The sequence below is a fragment of the Centruroides vittatus genome, unplaced genomic scaffold (assembly GCF_030686945.1).
Source record: "Centruroides vittatus isolate TY-2023 unplaced genomic scaffold, ASM3068694v2 contig_1788, whole genome shotgun sequence".
In the NCBI taxonomy this organism is placed as follows: domain Eukaryota; kingdom Metazoa; phylum Arthropoda; class Arachnida; order Scorpiones; family Buthidae; genus Centruroides; species Centruroides vittatus.
In genome coordinates this window covers 819920-844149 of record NW_027121095.1, presented here as the reverse complement: position 1 = coordinate 844149, position 24230 = coordinate 819920, and the positions used below count along the sequence as shown (strand labels likewise).

The 24230-nt window shown below is 25.0% G+C and overlaps 1 protein-coding gene across 1 annotated transcript; it reads left to right on the top strand.

Moving 5' to 3' along the window:
- Nucleotides 1–8538: 8538 nt before the first annotated feature.
- On the top strand, nt 8539–22724 carry LOC136969475 (guanylate cyclase soluble subunit alpha-2-like). Its single transcript, XM_067263644.1, has 9 exons — nt 8539–8850; nt 17514–17569; nt 19322–19437; nt 19527–20197; nt 20582–20900; nt 21484–21650; nt 21712–21855; nt 21927–22081; nt 22143–22724. The coding sequence occupies exons 1-9, from the start codon at nt 8674–8676 to the stop codon at nt 22390–22392; spliced, it is 2055 nt and encodes a 684-aa protein (XP_067119745.1). The 5' UTR covers nt 8539–8673; the 3' UTR covers nt 22393–22724.
- The last annotated feature ends 1506 nt before the right edge of the window (nt 22725–24230 follow it).

The window sequence follows — 24230 nt, the reverse complement described above, 5'->3', positions numbered from 1 at the left end:
TATATGTTAAGCCTGAGTTTTCATTATCATTATCTCAATTTGTTTATTGTAAATATATAATTACCATAATTTGTTCCGTAATTGAAAAATATTTGCCTTGAATAATTAAAATAATTATTAACATAAATTAAGATATTTTATTACATAAATTTTTTTACTATTAAGGATTTTAAGTCTATGAAAATAAAGAAAATTTTTTATAATTGTGATGAATTACTATTATTTGAGAGTCATCCTTCGAAAATTACTTTTTGGATTACCATTTTCTGATAGATTTCTTGAGGAATTACATTGAAAGTTTTTAAATTTTGGCTGCTTTCTGGGCATATTTCGATCAAATTTTATACATAAAAAATTATTTTTATTATAGAAATTGTTGCAAATAGTTGAATACTTCTAATTAAATAACTCTCTTAAATCTGATGGATATAACTGTCGAGAAGAATTATATTTCAATTGATGAATATGAGTAAAGTATTAACAATTTATAATATTTATAAGTTTAAATTTTTATTTCATAATTGAAATATTAAATTCTTAACTAATTTTCCTTCGTTTTTTTCAGAAAAAAAAACGAATAAAAACTTAAATATGCCTAAATAATCCATTGAATTTACTAAAATAACATTAAAAATAAAAATTTAAAGATCAATAGAGTCATATTCACAATCTAAAGCTAATTAGTAATTTAATATCATTCACGGGAATGTGTACAAAATTACTACAACAACGTATAAAAGAGTTCAAAATTGAATCTTGAGAAGGTAACAAACAGGATGAAGATAATAGATAATTAATTAAACAAAAGATTAATTAAACAGGAATAAAAAATCGCCTTTAGTCTGTTACTTTTCGGTTTTATAACTTAAAAAATGTTTTACACAAGCTTTAATTATGTTTGTTTAGAGACGTAGAGTCTCGTTAGAGTACAGAGTATTTTTCTTATATGATGCACTTCTTTGCAGATAGATTTGATTAAGTAAACTTTACTAGGTAAATTGCCATCTAAATCTAATAATAACAGGAAGAAAAATATACTTGGACGGATATAATTGCAATTAAGATTAATTAGTGTATGGCCTCATCATTACCACAGTAGACAAATGATATAGGTGTGGTGATCGTTGGCATTATACCTAATTATTTTTACGACTGTAACAGAGTGACATTAATGCAAAAACCAACGCAATTTAACGTAAAAAAATAATTGTTTCCCCTCCCTTCCATATGATTAAAAACTAATCTTGATTCCAAACAAAGGAAAAACTTCATGAAAATATTTTCAAATCTATAATCAGATGGTTTTTAAATTTGTCGACGTTAATTACAATTTTTATTTTTCTTCTTTTTAATGTAGATAAACTTTTTTAATTTTCTTTATCATATGAATAACATATAAAAAATTATTTTCGTAATTTTTAATTTAAAAAAAAAAGAAAATTTTTTTAATTATTAAAAATGTAGAAATTCTCTTTAAAAAATTATGATTTGTTAGAAAGTAAAAATAAAAATAATTCATTTTACTTTTTAATAATGCTTCTGTTTATCATTTTACGAATTTATTTTTAAAATTATGATAATTCATTATTATAATTCTTTATTATTATTATTATTTAATTTAGATTACGAGCAAATATTAATCTCTCTTGTTTAATTAAAGTATTATTAATTAAAAACAAATAATTTCTAGTAAAACAAACGTGTAAAAACACAAAAAAATACATATTAATTATTCAAATAACGGATATTTGATGATCCAGCAATGTATTTTGTATACGAGTAAAAATTTATTATTTTAAATTCTAATTTTATTAATTTGATCCATTTTATACTACCTATAATTTCGTAATCTTCATTTAAAACTAATAATTTGCTTATTTTTAAACATAAATTAAAATTATCAATATTAATCCTTTTTGCATCATTAAAACATTATAATTTATCAACTTCTTTTCATGAGATAAGAAAAATAATAATATTTTAAGATAAAAGATGTTACTTATTAACTAAATAAGTAACCAATTTGTTAACATAATTTGAGAAAATTAAACTTTAATCATTAGCTAATAAGGAGTATTTAATCTTCCCTCAACAATATTTTTAATATTAAGCATCTTGAAACATTGACTATTTATTTTAATATAACATTGACATGTTATATTAAAATAAATGAAGATAACAAAGTTTTAAGAGCTACTTTTTATATATTTACATGAAGGTTATTAATTTAATGAGAAACATTTTTCAAAATTCGATATAATGATGTAATAAAGCAGATAAATCTGATCATTTATAAAAGATAATGTTATATTTATACACGAAATTATTTTTCCACTCATTTTATTGATTATATATATTCATAAAATGTATAAATTATAATATTAACAATCTAGTTTTTAAATGTGAAACTTACCTTTATTTATTAGTATCTGCAACTTAATAGTTTAAATTATAATTGTTTATAATTGTAATTATTTCTTCGTAAATTCATTAATTTTTCAGTTTCTTTCACATAAAAGATTATCGTGATTTTTTTACTTTATATCAGTTCTTTATCTTTTAAATATTTATTTTAATGATATTACATTGAAAATTATAATAACAAATAATGACATCAATTATGAATCGTGCGTTAAAGATCTTTGCATTTCAAGTGTAATGTTATAATTAATTCGTTTTAGTTGTATTACATTCAAGTAACTGACTATAACTATTGAAGTTGCTAAAACTCTATTATGTAATTAAAGTTTTAAATCTCAATGATTGGTGAAGTTAGAAACTTACATAATTTCAATATAATTGTTACAGTAAAAACCCGTTTTTAGTGAAAACGCGTTTTAACTAGTTGAAACTAGTTTTTACTGGATGTCATCGTTATAACCCGTTTTGTCTAGTTAAAACTAGAATTTACTGCTGTACATGTTTTGATTTTAGATAAAACTAAAATCAAACATTAACTTTTTAACTTTTAACATTAGTTAAAACTAATTTTAGCTACATAAATATGTTTGGGGGAAATAAATAAAGTGATGATTGGGATTAAAACATTTGTATTGTTTAATACGATATTTATTGAAAATATTGGTCACACATCAGTGTTATTAATTAACCCTTTGTCCCTGAAGGCACCGATCGATCGGTACCCTGGCTTTTTAAGCAAAACTTCGAGGGTACAGATTCATCGTTACTTTGGTAAATATCGATTTTTGTAAAATTTATTAACAACAGATATAATCTCGTTCGATATGAAGTGAATAAAGTATAATAATTCATTATATTAGCTGATAGCAGTGTAAAATTTTGATTTCAAACAAATGTTTGATATAATGTGCGACAATTTCACAACGAATAAACATACATGCATAAGTGTTATATCGAATTGTACAAAACAATATTCTACGTCTTTTTGGCTCAGTGCCAGCAAACAACTATGTAACTAGACAATGTTTATTTTCACAAAATGTTACAAATTATCAAGTTTATGTGTCAGTTCTGATATATATTATTTTTTTTCTTATAAATTTTTCTAATAAAATGTATTGAAAAATATCGTATTTAAAACTAAAGATATTAATAAATGTAAGTGATTTTTTTCATATAGATATAATGATAATTTGATTTTTGGTGAACTTTTAAAATAATATCGCCTGACTGACCTATATTGCCTTAGGAGGGATCGCAAAATAAACGTAAACAAGATGTCGGGGGAAAAGGGTTAAAGCAATACGAAATTCATCATACACTATAGGAACGTGTTAGCTGAATGACCTTGGTCGAAACAGTTTTTACTAAGCCATTTTGTTAAAACCCGTTTTGTCTAGTTAAAACTAGTTTTAACTCAAATTCATTTTTGGCTAGCAGTAAATTCTAGTTTTAACAATGACATCCAGTAAAAACTAGTTTCAACTAGTTAAAACGCGTTTTCACTGTAACATAATTATGCCTATCGATTAATTTTTCAACCGATCAATTTTGTCAAAATATTTTGCGTTTGATTTCAAAGTAAATTATTTATCGTAACATCATCACAAGGCGGGAATGCAATTTTTCATCTTTTAATTTTAAAAAATCACGTGACTTCCGGTATAGATCGAAAATTCATATGAAATTAATTGGGTCTCCGGTCCCTAAGCTTTCAATATATCTGATCTGAATTTTGTCTTGCTCCTGTATATCGTACTTCTCCTGATAACAGTCCAGTCATGCCGTCATCTATCTAACTGCGATCTCGAAAAAATTTTGAATTGAAATCACGTGACTTTAGGTCCAGTCCTTACATTTCTAACCTATACATTCCCGATATCATCCGTCCGTCCTTCTCTCCTTTGTTAATCTACGTTAGTACGCAGTTAGATAGACGAAAATCGAGACTAGATACAGAAAACCTGGGAGTCATACGCCCCGATTAACTGTATACGAACGTCCAGTGGACCTTAAGATACGTGATTTCTCAAATTATAAGATGATTAAAACTTGCAGCCCGGCATTATGGCGATGTCAGAATAATATACATTCGATTTTCCTGTATAAAAATTTCCAAAAATATTCGAAAATAGGATGCGCTGTATATTAGATAACCAAAATATATTTTAAGAACGGTTTAAAAAACCGCTTTAGAGCAGCTACATGCTTAGATTCTTCTATTTCAGATTACTTTTAACTGATTCAACTTCTTGGTTAACTGACCACTATACATAATGCATTTATATAACATGGTAGATTTAAACGCGCCTACACATAAATGCACTTTCGATCTCTTTGTACATAAACTATTTCGTAATTAAAACTGCTTACAGGTATTTATCAGGATCAACATTTGCTTACACGTTAAACAATACAATAATTAATGAATTATTTGTTTATATTTATATAATAAGATTATTTTTAGTTTATTTTGTTTACTTATATTTAATCATTATCTAAAAACATTGTCAATGAATAAAATAATTTGATTTCGTTCCTTTCTATAATTATTTTAGTAAATTATATTATGTAATATTAATTTCTAAGCGCGCAACAAAATTATCTTCAAAAACAATGACGTAATCATTCATTTTTTCACGGAAAACAATTAGGAAATGTCCATCATTAACATTGTTTCGTTATTGTTAATGGGTTAACCATCCAACACGTGCTTTTATTCTAGTGAAATGTTGGTCCACACCCTTGTTGAATATCAAGAGACTGAATTTTATTATAGTTTACTTTTCATATTTCGGATTATTTATATTCTCTTAGGTAATAGTTTCAGTTATGTTATAATTTTCTCTATTTATTGCCTTTACAGGGAAAAAAATTCTATTTAAATTATACCTCTTATGACTTTCAATTAAAGTTAAATTGTCGTAAGTGTATACAGTCAACCCTGGACTTAAGCAACATTTGCTCGCCTCAGAAATTGGCGTTAAATCGAGTAAAATAAACTGAAGAATATCAAACAATAGGAATCGTATATAGTAACAAGGTCTACACATCAATTTGAATTTGAAAGTTACGTAATTTAGTGATAACAACGTCATTTACAATGCGAAACTGAACAGTTTTCCTCATAAACACTAAAGTTTTCTATTTAATGTTTATGAGGAACGTTCATTTATACATAAGTATTCACTTTCACATTACGAGGAAAGTGCTATTCAGGGCTGTCGAGAGCTTGTTTGGGGTCCGGGTACAGAGGACCCCTTTAATGTTTTTGAACAAATGAAATACGTAGGATGTTTTTTTATTAATAAAAAGCAGTTTTAACTATTTTAATTTCTGTTAGTAAAATTAATGTTATATTATAATCACTACGGGCCCGGGAAAAATTCCCCATCTCTTCCACTATCGACAGTCTTGGTGCTATTTGAGATGGTGCTATAACAAGAATTTGACCCTGTTTTAATCTATTTTTATTTTTTAATTTTATTAACAATATTTTCGCTTTCGATATTAATTTTAAAAATTGTATTTTCATAAGTTTTACTTAATTTACATTTTTGAATTTCCACATAAATGACGTCATAAAAGCAAAATTTTTTATGTGCAAATTTAAAAATAATTATCAATTTTATTTGTCGGAGATCTATAAATGAATTTTTTAATATATAATAAAAAACGTCAAAAATTTTTCTTATACTCCGTTCTCATAAATTTTGAATTTCTTTCTTTAGCGGCTTATGTGATCAATCTAAATGTGTTTTGTACAAGAAATATTGGTACAGAAAGCATTAACCGGATCTTCTTTCCAGAAAAAGTAGGAAAGGAATATCGTTAATCCTCACCAAAGAGAACTTACCTAATAAAAGAAAACTATTTATAGAAATTTAATTTTCCTACATTGACTTCCTTATAGATCATAAATGCTGTTTTTATTTAATCAATATGTGCATCTTTCTTACGGCATATATTAAAACATTAAAGAATTTAATATGTTTAATAGCATTAAGTAAATTCAAAATTTACGTACTGTGCCATCATTGCCATTTAATTTTTATTTTTTTTACAGTTTGACTCTTATTTGGTTAAATTAGTCATCGTCATTCTTATTTCCGATATCAGAACAGCGCATTTCTTTCAATTAACTTGCAAAGTCATAAATTGAGTAATTAACGTTGAAAAATGTAATTCGGTGTATAACAATTTCGACTTTTAACAAGAATTATAAAGTAATTAAACAGAGAAATAGCCTTGAAGAACAACTAACTTAAGAGTATTTGTCGACCGCGCCTTCGAAAAACATATCGATTATATTATGAACCAGACAGAAGTACAAGCAATTTTGGATCAAATTATTTCTTTATTTTGTTTTTTAGACTAGTTTTCTATACATTTTGAATATAATTATCGATTCTGAATATTCAGTTATTATTTTTTCGAACTTTAAGTTGTATAAAACAATAGAAAAGTTTATAAAAAATTAATAAACTTTCTTTCTCCTAGTAAATAAATACCATATTATAGTAAACTAACGTTCAAGCTTCCTAAAAGTAGTATATTTATACATTTATTTATAATTCATCATCATCATCATCGTGATTTATTCGTATTAATAAGTATGCAAATAGCAAGTAGAGTGACTTACCGAAGGAAGGGAGAAACCAAGCATAATGAATTACACAGACAAGTAGAATCGAATATATGAAAACTATAGTCAATTAAATATTATTTTTGTGCAAAATTATTTCTTTATTGCTTTCTGTACGTTTAAAATTGCAAATGACTTATAAACTAAAACAAAATTTTATTCTCATAAATATTCATCGTAAGCTTAAATTCATTCTCATTTTTTTTTTTCAAATTGTCAGAAATTATATTGAAATACTTTTTGTTTATATACATTCACTTATAGATCCTATACAGATTTTTTTTAATTTTTATATTCATTTATAAATTAATATTAATTTCTAAAACTAATTTCATGTTGTTTTATACTAAATTTTCGTAATTTAAGTATATAATATAGAACAAATCGTACATTTAACTGTAAATGAGATTCTTTATTAATATTTTACTTTTAAAAATAACGTCTGATAAAAATAAGAGTTGATGGAAAATTGAATATTGAGCTAAATAAGTCTATCAAATTTTTATGTTATATGTAAGAACAGTTGTTCATAGATATTGTTCGTAAGAAGTTACGACTTCATACCAATTTTACATCTAGATCCGTCAAAACCTATATAAATAATTACATTTTAAATTTAAAATTCTACCAACGGATATAATTGTTATTTCTTTTATTATCTTTAAATCCGTAGGTTTTTTGTTTGAATTTCGCTTATAACTCTGTAAAAAAAATTTTTTTAAATTCAATAACAACTACAGAGAATTACAATTTAATGAAAAGTGACTGAAGAAATTATTTAATAAATATTAAATATGTTTACTTTACCGGATGAATATTAAAATCTAAGAATCGATTTTAATTTCCTCTTCATATTACGCAAGCATTAAAACTTTTTATGTCAATATATGTTTATATAGATATATAGATCTATATTACAGATAAAGCATCGAAATGTCTTCTGTCCTTCATGCCACGTGGCTAATAACCTGGTATCAATCATCTAGATTCAAACACGTGATCGTTAATCTTTTATGCTCAAGATAAATTTTCTCTTCGTGTAAGCTACATTAACATGTTTATAATATATTAATTATAGTTATTATGCAGATTTTCAGTCAACGAGCTAGAAAAATATATTTAATTCGTTTATAAATTGAAAAAATCTTTGGTAAATAAATAATGAAAAATTTATAAAAGTTTTAATATATATATTTTTTTCAATTAGTGTAAAAAATTTAATTGATACTTTATATCAAAGAAAAGCCATTCCGAGAATTGTATTTTACTTTAAATTCTATAAATTTCGAACCTCTAAATTAAAAATTTTGATTTTTTTAATAAATTATCTTTAATTGGTTTTATCTTTTATAGATATAAAGTTAAACACTTATTGTTATCATCAAGATAGTTCGCCTGTAAGTCACAACTCGTCGCCAATGTCGCGTATCGACCAGAGGTACTATATAAATTCCAACAACACAGATGGAGGAACTACAGAGTTCAAACTCTAGGTTAACAAGAACTCAGATGGAAAATTAATGAGGGGAAAAAACAATTTTCTATAAACAAGTTATGTTTACATAAATCTTATTGAAACTTTATATAAAAAATATTTTTAAAAAAATATGGGTTGCCCCTTCGAGAGAAGGACTGCTCTAAAACAGAACAAGGCTGGAATGAAGTCGTATATGAGAAGCTGTAGCGTGGACTTTCTGTCAATTGATAAATCTGATTCTCTAGACGAGGAAAGATTGGATCTCAGGGGACTGACAATAGCTGTTTTAAGTCTCATTAATCCCTCGGTAAGTAGTTTTGTTGGAAAATGTTTAAAAATTTCGCTTTACAGCTTAAGTTTTGAAAATCTCATAACATAAGTAACAAAGATTTATAGCATACGTTAGCTTACCTTTTTTTCAATTTAATAGAAAAAAATTTAAATATTTATCATTGTATTCTAGGATAGGTAAAGTAATTTGTTGCTTTTAACCTTTTAAAGTTATATCGCTAACTTGCAAATAAATTGTTTGCACTTTATCCAACATGGTACAACAAAAAGCCTATGACAGAAGTTTCAACTGAATTTGCACTATTACTTAAACTAGTAAAATATATAAATTTGACTTAAATTGTGAATAAATTATACTAAATTTAATCTTAATAATTTTATCAAATATATTTTTCATAATCATTAAAATTTCTTACATTTCTTAACGTAAATCTGAACAGTTTCTATTTCATGTTTCTATTATTTTTAATAAACTTTTTAGCCACAAATATATATAATTTTTAAACTGTCAAGCATAAAAATTATTCACAATTTCTATTGATTTCTTAATTATATTTTATCATAAAAATATTTTTTTAAGGAAATATTAATTACAGAAGGAAGTTTTTGTGTACTCATAAACTTTTATCGGCACCAAAAATATTTTCACTTTATTACTTAATGTAAAATAAGAAAATAAATTGATAACTTTAGAAAAATTTCATAAATTTGTTATCCTGAAAGATTTTGTCATTTTCATATTTTTTATTATTATTATTATTATTTCTTGCTTTATATTCTCGTTATTTGTAATGAATTACTTTGATACTTTTGCTATTTATGAAGGACCTTCTTACACGAAAATGTTAAATTTTAGCATAGAAATTATCACATTTCTCAAATTTTCATATATGTATACAATAAACTTATTTAATCTTTTTACACCAATTCATTAAAAAATTGTTATATTTTTAATGTAAAAAATAGGAATTTGACTTTTTAGCATTCACATAGTTTCAGTTGTTTGTTGTTTTAAAACACAAATATACATAAAGAAGATGCCAAAATATTTTATAAAATCATTTTTAACAGCATTTATCATTTTTTTTACAATAGAAAGGAACTTACATTAAATCTCCAAAGTAATAAAATGTCCATCTTCCGGTTAACCACAGATCAAGCTTCATACTTTTATACGTTTTATGACCTATTTCTTTTTTACTTTCTTCTTTATCCGGGCTGAAAACGATAATGCTGCTTTTAACTTAACGATGTATTACAAGCTTTAAACGGTTCCAAACTTCCAATATTGCAATTTTCTATAAAGGAAGGACACCCCATTAATTTATTTTTGTTTATCTTCTCAGTAGCATTTAACGAATCATTTTTATTTCCTCCCTCGTAATTTTCTTTCAGAACTATGTATTAATTAGTGAACAAAATTTAGCTAACCATAGCACATAACACAATTACAATTTATGTAAGGTAGGGGAGCCCATTATAACTATAAAAAATGAGTAAGATATCAGAGGGCTCAGCGTGATCCATGAAGACCTTGAGCCATTAAACGCTAATCCAATCCAATCCTTAGCTATCAGAGTCTATGTGATAGCTTAGTCATTTCTTAGTAAAAAAAAAATAGTCCAAACTTGCTGGACCATTATGTACTCTCCTACCTTATATTATATATATAAGGTTTTCCAATGTATTCAATTATGCATATGAAAAATATTTTTACCATAACACTTAAATTTATACAACATTTTACAACGATATTCTCCTATTATTGGTTTAAAAAGTGTTCATATTTTAACATCAAAATAATAAGTCCCAACTATAAAAAAAAATTGTTTTATAGACTTATATTAGTTTTTTCTACTCATTACAATTGAATATCATTACATTAATTCAAAACTTTGTATATAATCTATAAATTATCTTATTCTTTAACTTTTAGTTATATTATTTAGTCATGGGATTCATTTATTTTTATATTTAAAATTTCTCAAATTTATATTTCTATGTGTAATATGTTCACACGTTGGCTGTTTAACGTTTGTAACATTATAATTTTCAATTTAAATGTTAGCTTATCAATTAAAATTCAAGTAATTTATGCGCTTACTTATTGTGTATTGTATATTTAATACATTAAAATTTTAACATAAAAGCAAAAAAACTATTAATCTATATGAAAATTAGCTATTACTATGTAATTTTTTAAAATATTTTTCCTTTTAAAATTGAATTATATTCCATTTAGTAAGACATAATTTAGAATTCACATTATTCAATCGTTTCCGTTTCAGAAATTCGAATTATTAACCTAATGTCTTTGTTAAACGAACCTAATTGTATATTCTAATTCTCAAAATTGTTTTCTGACATACGAAAGTAGAATACAATCTTTTGATGTTCCCTGTGTTTTCTAATAAAAATACAAATTATATATAATATTATAGCCAATTATAGTAATTATCCTCGTGTTAATTTCATTCATATTTATAACCAGAAATGCTTATTACAATGTCCTTTTCCATTACGTTATATTTAATGGAGATGCAAAGTAGATGAAAATTGATAATTACTTAATTAAAATAACTATAAAAAATCACGTTTAATATTTTTTACTGTAAATTCATAATATATTTAACTAAATTACTGTACAATATAGCAAAATGGATGTTTTTGAAAGCACTTAAGCTATTTTAAAATCTCCAGTAATGTTGCATTCATAGCTTTTAATGTTAGATCATTAGATAAATTAAGCAGTTTAATGTTTAAACTTATCTGTTTAAACAAAATTAAAGTATAGAAAATAATATTCGGTCTATTTTTAGATTAAAATCAATAATTTTGTATGCTAATTTTTTAAAATGATGCTATTCGAGTAATGTAAAGTATAAATAAAAAAGCAAAACACCAATTTTGTTAAGCAAATAAGGCAGAAAAAGTGATGATAAAGTTGGAACAACTAGTAGTATAGTAATAATAATAATAAAATTAAATAAACTGAAAAATATTGTATATAAAGTTTGTGATTTTATGACAGTATGAATGAATTATTATAGAAATTATAATGAAATTTAGCTTGAGAGAATACAACAAGACAATCCAAATGAACTTAATAACTATACTCCGTATAAATATATTCTCTAAAAATGTGCAGAACATGCACAGAATAAATATGAGAAAAAGATCAAATAAAATTGTAATTAAATAATAATCTTTTTGATTAACATCTTAAAGGAAACGTGTCACGACGGAGTTACATATAAAAACATTAATTCTGAAAGGCAGCATTACTGAATAATGCTGAGGAACATTAATAGAAAACACATTGATACCGAGGATGCAAATAATAATTAATTAATAATAAGTAATTCTTATTAATGGACGTTCTACTGCAATTTTAATACAGAAAGTGCGGAAAGATCTTATAACAGATTTTCGAGATAGCATCGTAGTATACATTAAAGCGATTAAATACTTTTACTATTGAAGAAGACCATTTTCTGAGTATTGTAAGTTTAAACACTAAATGAAAAGAAAGCTTTGTATAAAATAGAATCTTTCTGAGATTTTCTTAACTAAGTTAAAAAATTTGATTCATTAACAGGCGATATAATTTAATGCATCTAGCTTTTAATAGTAAGAAAATCAATAACTGAATGAATAAGTCTAAATAATTAGCGAATGAAAATATATTGACATTTTCTATATCTTAAAAGAAGTCAGATGAATTAGGCATAGTAAATACATACGAATAAGTTAATAAATATAAATATCAACTGTAATATTTTAAAATTTTAATTTATTTTCGTAATAAAATTCATCAAGTTTTTATAAAATTTCATTACTTTTTACATATTTTAAGCTCTGAAAGTTCTCTGGATGCATCGTATGCAAAATATTAGTGTTTGATTAATGCATCATCTTCTGTATTCGAACAACAGGATAGAATAGTGGAAATGCTCTGATCTGTATTCTTTAGAGAAATTTAAAACTATCGACGTAAAATATATTTTCTGACCATCAATTTATCGTACTAATGTCCATTCTTCGTTCGAAGGAACTTACAAAAAAAAATAGTCATTTGCGTGAATGTGGTGCTGTTCGTTGTTGATCTATCGCAATCGATAGCGACTGAAATTCTCAAAGAAGAAGCAATCAATGACATACTTCTTAGAAAACATACTAAATTTTATCTTCTAAGAAACTTCTCTATCATTCATAAAGAAGACAATAGTTATATTTTCTTCCAAAATGTTAACTATATATACGAGAAATAATGCATCAGTTCGCTTAATTTTTTCGGTATAATTCCAAAAATAAAAATGAAAATATATATATATATATAATTGTAAAGTTCAAATCGTAAACATCAAAACAATAATTTTACTTTACAATATTACAAAAAATGATTATGGTTGATTGGTTGTTATGAAGAAAAAATGTGCATGAGATTTATGTCTTAATTGAAGAAATAATGGAGAATTTTAGTTTTTTTTTCTTTTCAAATAAAGAAAATATATTTTTAATGGTTATAAAGAATTCGTGAGAATAAATATTAGAGATATTTTTAACGTTTCTAAATAAAATATTTAGCGTAAGTATGAGTTAAGTTTAAGCTTCTGAAAAAAAATAAAACAAAAAGTTAAAATGGAGGATTAAAGATATGAAAAGAAAAAATTAGTATTTAAAAAATATATAAGAAAAATTCAAAATGTATGAAGTTAAGTTTTAAAAAAAATTTAAATACATTTTAAAAATATTATATTTTAATCGGGAAAGAAATGGTAAACACTCAAAATATATATTGTTAAAATTATAATTGTTATCCTGTTGCAAATGCTCTGTGTAGGCCAATATAGTAGTTTGCAACAAGAAAAATACTCTCTCTCTCTTAGCAACAAATGCATGAAGTTAATCGTCGAACGTGGTGATTATTTATGCATGTTCTACGTTATATTTGTGATATTTTTGTAATAATTTATTTTCCAGAGAAAGCAAACAGTCATTTGTAACATTACTGTAAAAAAAAAATAAATAGTTTTCTTTAATTCAAGTTACAAATATTATGTACTGTTTATATTACTATTCAGATTTAATAAATATTTTAACATTTCAAATTTGCAATATAAATTATTTAAGTACTGTATTATAAAAAGAAGTGAATAAAATAAAAATAAAAATTATTACTATTTAAAATTAAAAGAAGCGATTTAAACATATACTTATTTAATATACAATTCATCTTAATACAATAATTAAAAATCAAATATGATTTATTTTTCATTATTTACATTACATTTATCTTTATTTTTCACATGTCATCTTGTCCGACTCCATTTATACAAATTGAAAATTTACACACAAAAATCTAATTTTTATCGATAAAATTATGACTTTTAATTATTTTTAACTTTAATAGATCATTACTTTATTCAGACCAATTTTGAAAATGTTTTGAAATACTTTTTAAAAAATCTTGTTTTTATCCATTTTTTAATTACTTTTCTTTAAATTTTAATTTTATTTTTGATTTTTTAAGACTTTTTTTTCATTTTAGATATTTATTTTCACGTTTCATTATTAATACACTACACTTTTGTTAATATATCTTCTTTTTGTAATGTTGGGGCTTTAAGGGGAAATTTTGTGTTAATTTGTACTGTGTTTGGTGGCTACTTTATTTGGGGGTGCTTTTTACCCTATTTTCTTTTAGTAAGCATTAAGTTACCATTTGATCTATTATAAAGTTTGAAAGTGTTTCTGATAATACCAACAAAAACTAGGAACTATAACTAGGAATAGTTTTAAATTTTTTTTAATTTTAAGACCATAATTTTATATATTTAAGTCGTAAAATATAATTTTTATTGTTTATATTACGCAAATTTGCTTCTAAATAAGTAATTAAGTAAACGTAATTTTAAATTGATTTTGTTTTAAAATTAAAATTTTTAGTTATCTTAAGTTGATTTTGAGAAGAATTTTAAAGTAAAAATGAAATATTAATCAAATTTTAATTATATTTTTAAATATGTTAATATTTACTATTTATTTTAATTATTTTTTACTTTAATTTATTAATTTACTTGATTTCAAAGTCAAACTAAACTGATAAAAAAACTGTATATTTTTGCAGCAAATTTAATTAATTTTTAATTGAAAATATAAATTTAATTTCATTTAGTTTACGTTTAATTTATAAATTTTCATTTTTTTGTTTATTCAGTGTTAAATTACTAATAAACTTGTTTATGTTTATTGTAATTCTGAATATCTAGGGAATTTTGTTATTTTTAAGCATTGTTTACGAATTGATTTATGAGAAATTTTTATAAACATTTTATCTAAGAACTTATTAAAAATTAATTAAATCTTATTATATAAAAAACAAAAGATTAATAATAAAAAGCAAGCTTGTGACAATAGCAATCCTATAATCTCTGTCAAAAACTGTCACACACGTCTTTTATTCTTATTGATTTATCTCAACTTCTTGACATCTGGAGAAGTCGGTTTGTATCTTCGCCTTAAGTATAAATGAGTAAATCTGTGGAAAATAAATTAATTCTTTTGCTTAAAAGCTAAATATTTTACGAGTTTCAATTTTTTTTTCATTAGTTTAAATCTATAAAGCATGTCATGTTGTATCTTAGACCAATTCTTATCACGCTACATACATCAATTTTTATCGTATTACAGTCAAGATTCCGTACAAAACCTTGATAATTTTTGTAAAATTATATATTTTAAAATGTTCTAAACATTTCTCAAACATATATTTATTTCGGAGTGTTGAAAAGAACCTGATGATGGGAGAGGATGAGTCTTTGATGGATGTGAAACGAGTTAGAGAAAGATAACGATGTAACATTATTTCAAGTCTACTCCTGTTACTCGTCAAGAAAAAATAGCTAAGATTTACTAATCTTGCATTCATACCGATATCCGAGAGATCTTACAGAACATTTTTTGAAAGCATTTTATTTGCGTTTGTCTCTTTTGTCTCTCTAACTCAAATCTCTGTCAACTCTCTTCAATAAATTTACATAATATCAGCAAATATAACATCCAAGCTTTATATGGACGTAATAAGTGCACTTTATGGCTATAAATAACAACACTCGATTCATTAATGTTTAATTTTATCTTCTTTTTAAACATTCGCTTTAATATATTTTTTGTTTACAGTTTTATTTTTAGTCTATTCTTGATATGTGTAATTATATTTAGTCTTTTATCTTAATTTTTCTATAATAAATTATGGTAAAATAGTAAAAAGTAATTAATTAGACTATTTATATTTTTCTTGGTTTTATTTATTTATTTTTTATTAATATAAGTAAGCCTTCTTAATTTATTATAATGTATTACAAGGTGTTTATTTACTTTTTAGTAATACTTTAATTTTTTTTATAAATGATTTTAATTATTTCATGACAATATTCTTCATTCATACACTTGCACAATTTTTCTTTATTTTCATCACATTTCGCACTTTTTATTCATAATTTATTTCCTTAAATTTTAAATTAATTAGTAAGAATATACTCTTAGTTATTAATAAATTAAAATAAATTACAAACGAAATTTGACATTGATTTCAAATTCATAAATATTTCTAAGAATGTTTATTTATTGCTTTAATTTCCACAATAAATATTCTAATATTTATTTCCAAAATAATTAGAACTGACAGATTTATATGTGAATTTTTTGAATCAATTTCTGTCAGGAAATTATAATTTTTACATGAGAAGAACATCCTCTATATGTTGTATACCGTGCTCTGTGCTGCAAGAAATCGTCCAATTGGAAAAAAGTCAAATGTAGTGCTGCCCCAGAGAAAAACCCTATCGCACTACTAATAGTGTTTCGCCTCTGTCTTTCTTCTTCACAGCATGATATACTGTTTTTTTTTTTAGCTTCTTATTCTTCTTTTCTCTGGGGATAGAAAACAAAAAGGACGGAAAGGGAATAAGAAAAGAGCGCTAGTTGCTCCGATCTATCAAGATCATTCAGAAACTCGTACTTGTAATATAATTCCTAGGGGAAAAGAGTTAAAACATGTCATTTGACGAAGTCATTTCCAGTAGGAACACGATCGAATTATTGGAGAAGAAATGCAAATTTAAAATATTAAAAATTCTGTTTGATTTAAATAAAATATATATTAATTTACGAAGTTAATTTTCATACATGGCAAACTTTTTAAAGTTTTTTTTCTCGTTATAAATATTTTAAAAATTCCTCTAATATTTTTCTTTTTTCAACACAAAAAAATCTTCAATTTCTCGACTAAAATCATTTACAATTTTCTTATGAGTCTATCCATTTAATTGATAAGTACGAACAGATAGAGAGATGACAATACATAGAAGCGACATAACCTTATTTCTGTGAATGTATTAAAACAGTAAAATTTAAAGATAAAAGTGATAACAGGTCGTTAAATCGTCACAGAAATCGCGGATACATTCGTGACATAGCATGACAGCTCGGTTCGGACGATAAAAAATCCTGTTCGCAGTATCGTGACAAGAAAATCAATAAAGAGAGAACACGATACAACTATTTTTATTTTTATACGACATGTTGTATATCGTGATCTGTTAAATTTATTTTTTCTTCTTAAAATATATAATTCGAAAATGTATACAATTTACTATTTAGTTCATTTAATTTCAGAATTTTGCGATATATTCGTTATTAGAAGATGCAGCTAAGAAAAGAAAATCATATAGGTAAGCTTTATTCTTTTTCACTTAATTGTATTTCAAGTGAAATTATGCCACAAATAGATTACTTATAACATTCTTAATTGTCATTTTTATCTTTGTTGCTGAAATAATGAAAGATTTATTCATAATTATGCGCAAACTAAATCTTAACAAATTGAATTTTTTTATTGTTTCTTAAATTTAAGTTGCGAACATAAATTCCTCTAAAATATTTTTGTTAATTATATATTCCGGAATAAATTTAGGGTATAATTTATTTAAAGATGTGATTTTTTTAATTATTTCTTATAGCTGGAAAGTGTAAATTGACAGAATTATGAATATTTCTATCGATTAATTAATGTTTTTATGCAACATCTAAATTTTTTTCTACGTTTTATAAAAATTAACTTAATTTTATCTTATCGAAGATTATTTTTTACATATTTATGAACTATTTACAAGGCATCACTAATTTGTTTCACTCAAGACAAATGCTTCATCTCATATTTCAATTATTATCCTACAGATAATATATTCTTTCATTAATAGCATTTTTTCTATCTCATAAATAAATTATTTTTTAGATTGAAATTATAATAAACGTAATTAAATTCGTAAGATTGAAGATTTTTATACGAAATTCAATCGCTCAAAAGTCGGCAGTATAAAGTTTAGAGATTTAAATATAGAACCTACCGTATTTTACGGACTATAAGACGTACCTTAATTTTGGAGGCAATTTTTTGAAGAAAAAAATGCGTCTTATAGTCCGTAAAATACGGTATATATGAAAGCTACACCAATTTTAAGATGTAAACAAAAAATTCGAAATTACATTTCTGTCTTTTTGCCTATAATTTTAAGGATTTTAGCGATGATTATTGTTTTTAATTAAAGTTAAATTGCTATTCTAATATATAAATTAATTTCAAAAGTATTTTCGTATATATAAGTTATATATATGTATACCGCCTATGTTTTTTTCAACGAAAGTATCTTTATACTTTATCACATCTATCTCTATTTATATTTTTTAAATATTTCTGCTTTCCTTTCCAAATCTTATATTTTGAAAAGTAAACACTGTATATTCAAAATTATGATATATGTATTTCTATACATTATTTACTTATTTACTATAAAGATATACACGAAACTATGAAAGAATAACCACGTCTTTTGAGAATTGAAAGGTAAATTCAAAAAATACATAAATTATTCTTCGTATCAAAAAAGGTTTTGTCTGTTTATCCAAGTTTTATACAAATTTGTGATAGAATTATAGATAAGGTTCGGTCTTTCTTATTTTATATATATTAAGTTTTTCACGCTAACTTTTTTATTCTTGAGATAGTTTAAGCATAAAATTACAAAATGTAGTTTCTGCAAAGGTGTAAGATAAATTCCCAAACGTCTCTTACACAGCTCTTCTTTAACATTAATAATTTATACGTTTATAAAATTTGCATTACAGTTTAGTAATCAAATAAGAAAAAAAGAACTTTTATAGCTTAATATTTGCAGAAAAATTATCATCTTCTGCTTTGCATTTCTTTCATTGAATGCATATTAATATCATTTATTTCTTTTAAAACAAAATTAAATATTAATATATTTCGAAGTTATTATTGTTGTTTGAATATCATTAATATTTTTCTTATGCAAATTTCTCTCGAAATCCTTTTGAAATAAAAAGCCAGAAACAAAATTCATATGCAGATTTGTCATCTGTATCATTCCTAATTATTCTTGAATGTAGTATTTTTTGTACAGACGAATATCTTTTGGAAATGCAGAACAAACTTCCGATTCTAAGGAACGGAAAGAAAGTGAACACATATCTGAACAGGAAATACAAAAGAAGATCTCAAAATTAGTTTCTGTGTTAAGTTAGTGTCTTTTTATATAAACTAATTACAGAGTTATAAATAAATGAAATCATGGATTTTAATATAAATTTACTTTTATAATCTCGTAGCAATTGAAGAAACTGCTCTTTTGGAAACGTGTGGATCTCTTCATGTAGACAATTGCTTGAAAGAGCATGAAAGAGCTCTAAAATTTCTAGGTGGTACGGCTGTCGACTTGTTCACCAGTTTAGAGTGTCTTGACTATGTTCTCAATAAAGAAGATCACAACCAAAGAGAAATATTCAGAGTTTTACCAAGATCAACTAAAACTTTTTTGATTCTGGAATTAACAACAAAAAGAAAATTCTGGGCTAAAGCATTTGTTGGGGTGATAAAGAAAATTATAGACAGTTTGTTCAATTTAAGAACTGTAATCAGAATACGCGAGAAAGCTTATAACAGTTATATATACGAAGTAAAAGTAGTAGAACAAAGTGAAGAAAATGCCTCGTTTGGAAGAAGTTCATCTCTAGAAGGGACAGATACTCGGCTGTCAGTAGCCATGTTTTGCAAAACTTTCCCTTTCCATTTTATTTTTGATCGTAACTTGAAGTTAGTTCAAGTTGGTTTAGGCCTATCTAAAGTTTTGGGTGGAAGAAATAAAAGAATTAGAGGAAGCAATGTCATGAAATTTTTCCGAATTCTTCAGCCTAAACTTGTCCCAAGTTTCCAAGCCATTTACTCGAAAATGAATATGCCTTTTCTTCTATCCATAGTAAACTGTCATAATCAAGTTGAGGTAAATTAACTCTGTGTTTTGTCTTTATAATTTATGGGTGATATATTTTTTTAAATAATTTAGCTAATAATTAATTTTATACTAACTTTGAACATTAATCTTTCAAGTAATATTAATTTATTCCAGTAAATTAATGGGATAAATTAACTTAGTTTTGATTGTGCCTTATATTCGTTAAATATTTTCCACGGTAAGCATTTTAGTAGACACAGGTTATAAATTTAATCTTTACATGACATGAAATTACAATTTATGATAATTAAAGACACTATAGTAAAATATATATATGAATTCTACGTTAACGTAATAATACGAGGATTATAACAATCAATTTAGATACAATTTAACTCATTAATTGCAAGTAAATAAAGTTTATATTTTCAGGGTATGGCATTGAAAGGACAAATGATATATTGTCCTGAATCAGAGAGTTTATTATTTTTGGGATCACCAGTTGTAGATGGGTTAGACGAGATGAATGCCAGAGGTTTGTACTTATCTGATATTCCCATCCACGATGCCACTAGAGATATTATTTTGGTAGAAGAGCAGGTCCGAGCTCAAGACGGATTGAAAAGAAGAATGGATAAGTTGAAGAATTCTATACAGGAAGCCAACAAAGCTGTAGAAATGGAAAGAAAGAAGAATGTAGATCTGTTACATCTGGTCTTTCCTCCTAACATTGCTAGGAAGCTGTGGCTTGGCAAGTGTTTTAGTTGTTTCTTTGTAGATTTATATAATGGCTAGCATCGATTCGACGTATAAACAAGAACTTAAAATGGTTGAGAAATATTTACAGTAACAAATTTTTCATTTTCGATTCTAGTATGTTGAAAAAGAAATAAATAAATGATTAACTGCACTATATCAGGTGTGAAATTCACACCAATCGAATACCTACATAAAACATTTAAGAGTGAAACGTAAGGAAAAAGTTACATTTTAAAGCAGTTTTGTTTATTTTTCAAGATTTATTAGTTATATTTTTGGAAATACCGTAATATAAAATTAAAATTCAACCTGTTGCTAATATATTTAATTTTAGATATAACACATTTACGTATTAAATATATGTTAACATGAATATATAATAGATGTAGGCTAATCATAATATTAACATCCACGTATCTTGTTATATAATTATTTTCTACGTGGTTTTTAAAATTTAATGTGTTAAACTATTTTCTACCTTTTAGAAATTACGGTAGACTTAATTAATTTATACAAAGTAACAATCGTATTATTAGAATTGTGAAGTTGGTAGTAAATTTTTTGCTGTTTTACAGGTGAACACGTAGAAGCCCAACAATACGATAACGTGACAATGTTATTCTCGGATATAGTGGGCTTCACCGCTATCTGTTCAACTGCCACACCCATGATGGTGATTAATATGCTTAACACGCTATATACAATGTTCGATGTTTTTTGTGGAGAATTAGACGTTTATAAGGTAATTATTAATAATGATTTTTTATTAATTGCTTGATTTTATAGCAATAAATCATTTCTAGACGGAGACAATTGGTGATGCTTACTGCGTTGCTGGGGGTCTTCACCGTCCAAGTAAAACTCACGCTCAACAAACGGCATGGATGGCTCTCAAGATGATGAATGCTGCTCAAACTGTGCATTCTCATGACGGAAAACTACTTCAGGTATAGTACGTTTTCACATCAAAATATCTTTTAACAATTAAGGCATATATAATTCTCTTATATGATATTAGATGAGGATTGGATTACACTCAGGATCTGTTTTGGCTGGAGTTGTTGGGTTAAAGATGCCACGTTATTGCCTGTTCGGTAATAACGTCACTCTAGCAAACAAATTCGAATCCGGAAGTAAGCCTGGAAGAATAAACATTAGCCCAACCACCTATAGGTAAAAATTAAATTTCTGGTTTAATTACCATTATGTGTTTTTTAATATATTACATTTTCAGTTTACTCTCGAAGACTGATGGATTTACCTTCGAATCACGCCCTCCAGAATGTCTTCCTCGCGATTTTCCAACAAATATTAAAGGAAGATGTCATTTTCTAGACTCTTATCATCACCCGGACATAGAGCAACAACAATCTCTCGATGTTCATATTAAAAAAATCGTGGAAGAATTAAAGTTAGATGTTACATCTCATTCGAACTCGGAGAGAAGAGAACGTAACACATATAGCACCCAACAATCACCATAGTAACGTGTCGTGAAAATTCGTTATTTCTGTTATTTCACATTGGGAATGGTTTATTAAGGGAAATGGTATTCGGGAAAGCAAATTTCTATTCCATTTCCTCTCATTTTTGTAATAGTCTGATTTATATCTGTCCCATTTCCTATTTTCTGTGTTCGTTACCCAAAGAAGAATAACGAATTCCGATAACTTTCAGGAAATTGAGCTATACAATTGGCAGATTAAATTGTTATTACGAGTGAAAGTTATTTTAAATTACGGATTTAAAATGTTTTCCATTAACGTGAAAAAAACCACTTATGTATTACTTATTCTATTTTTTTTAAGAATATAACTAAATATATACATAATTCAAATTTCCCAATCTATATATTATTTTACAAATTTAATTAAGTAATTTTTACCAATAAAAGTTATGTATGAGAAATCTTTATTTATGGTTATCAGTAGGCTACACTTTGACACAGTTAATTTTTAGAATTTAATATTTAAAAATATGAAAAATATTATTTCTGAGTCCTAGAACTGAAAAATATTAACAAAACCTAAATTTAATATGTTAAAATGCATTATTTTAAAATAAATAGTTTTTTAAACGTCAATTAATTACTTTTTAAGTAAAATTACTCTACATAAATTACAATTTTTTATTAAAAAAAAATAGACAAGTTAAAATATTTTTCAAAAAGTAATGAAAATAATAATATAAAGTAGGATTATAATGATAAAAACATTAATTAAAATAGATATTTTTACATATAAAGGTTATACATTTTAATAGGTTTTATAATGCATTTGATTGGATAGAAAATAATTAGTCGGAATTAATTAAATTTAATTGGTTAAAGAAGAAATTAACGATGTTTAAGCAAGCTGTAATTGGTCGAGATGAAATTGATGATAGTTAATCCTTCTGTAATTGGATAAAAATCTATTTAGGATGTTCTCGACGTTCAACAACCTTTTGACGTATATATAAAGTTGTCGAAGAGCTTAAGTTTGATGTCATATCTCCTTGAAACTCGAAGAGAACGTAACACGCTCAGCATTTAACATCACACAGTGCACTATAATCGAATTTCACTCATTAAAATTTACAGATAATTTGTTCCATAGATGCGTTCAAGCTTAGAATGACATCTTTTAATTCTAAACACGCACAGTTATTAATATTGTCAATACAGGAAAAATTGAAATTTTCATTAAAAAAAAATTTGCAATTTATTTATCTATCTTGCTGTATTGACAAGTGATAACGAATTTCAAATGATATTTTTCGTGCTTTTTATGATGTGACATCTGCTATATTTCTCATTTTTATTGTATAAGTTTCGAAAAGTTTTCTATAAATTGGAAATTTTCGTTTTAAATTTATTATTCGATGATTTAATCTGAATTTTATCGTCGCTGTATTGATTTCTTCCAGAATAATAAAAAATATTTAAAAATATTTTATGCATATTAAATTAAATTATCGATTTAAATTGAAATTAAATTAGCAATATAACGTAAAAAACTTATCGTAGACGAAGAATAATGGATGGGAGCATTGTTTTAAAGTATTTAAATTGTTCAGTACAGTTTGTAGATTATAGTTGTTTTTTCCTTAAAAATAAATCTATAAATTATGATCTATCATACTTAAATATAAGTTTCCATCGTATTGTAGATCTACAAGATAAACAAACAGAGTTTAAAAAATTTTCATATACATGTAAACTTACGAAAAATATATCATTAATTTTAAATATATTAGTGAACAAAACAATATTATTTTTAATCAATTAAAATTACATGTTACCTTAGATTATTATAAAGAAAACGAAACTTATCTGCTTCTA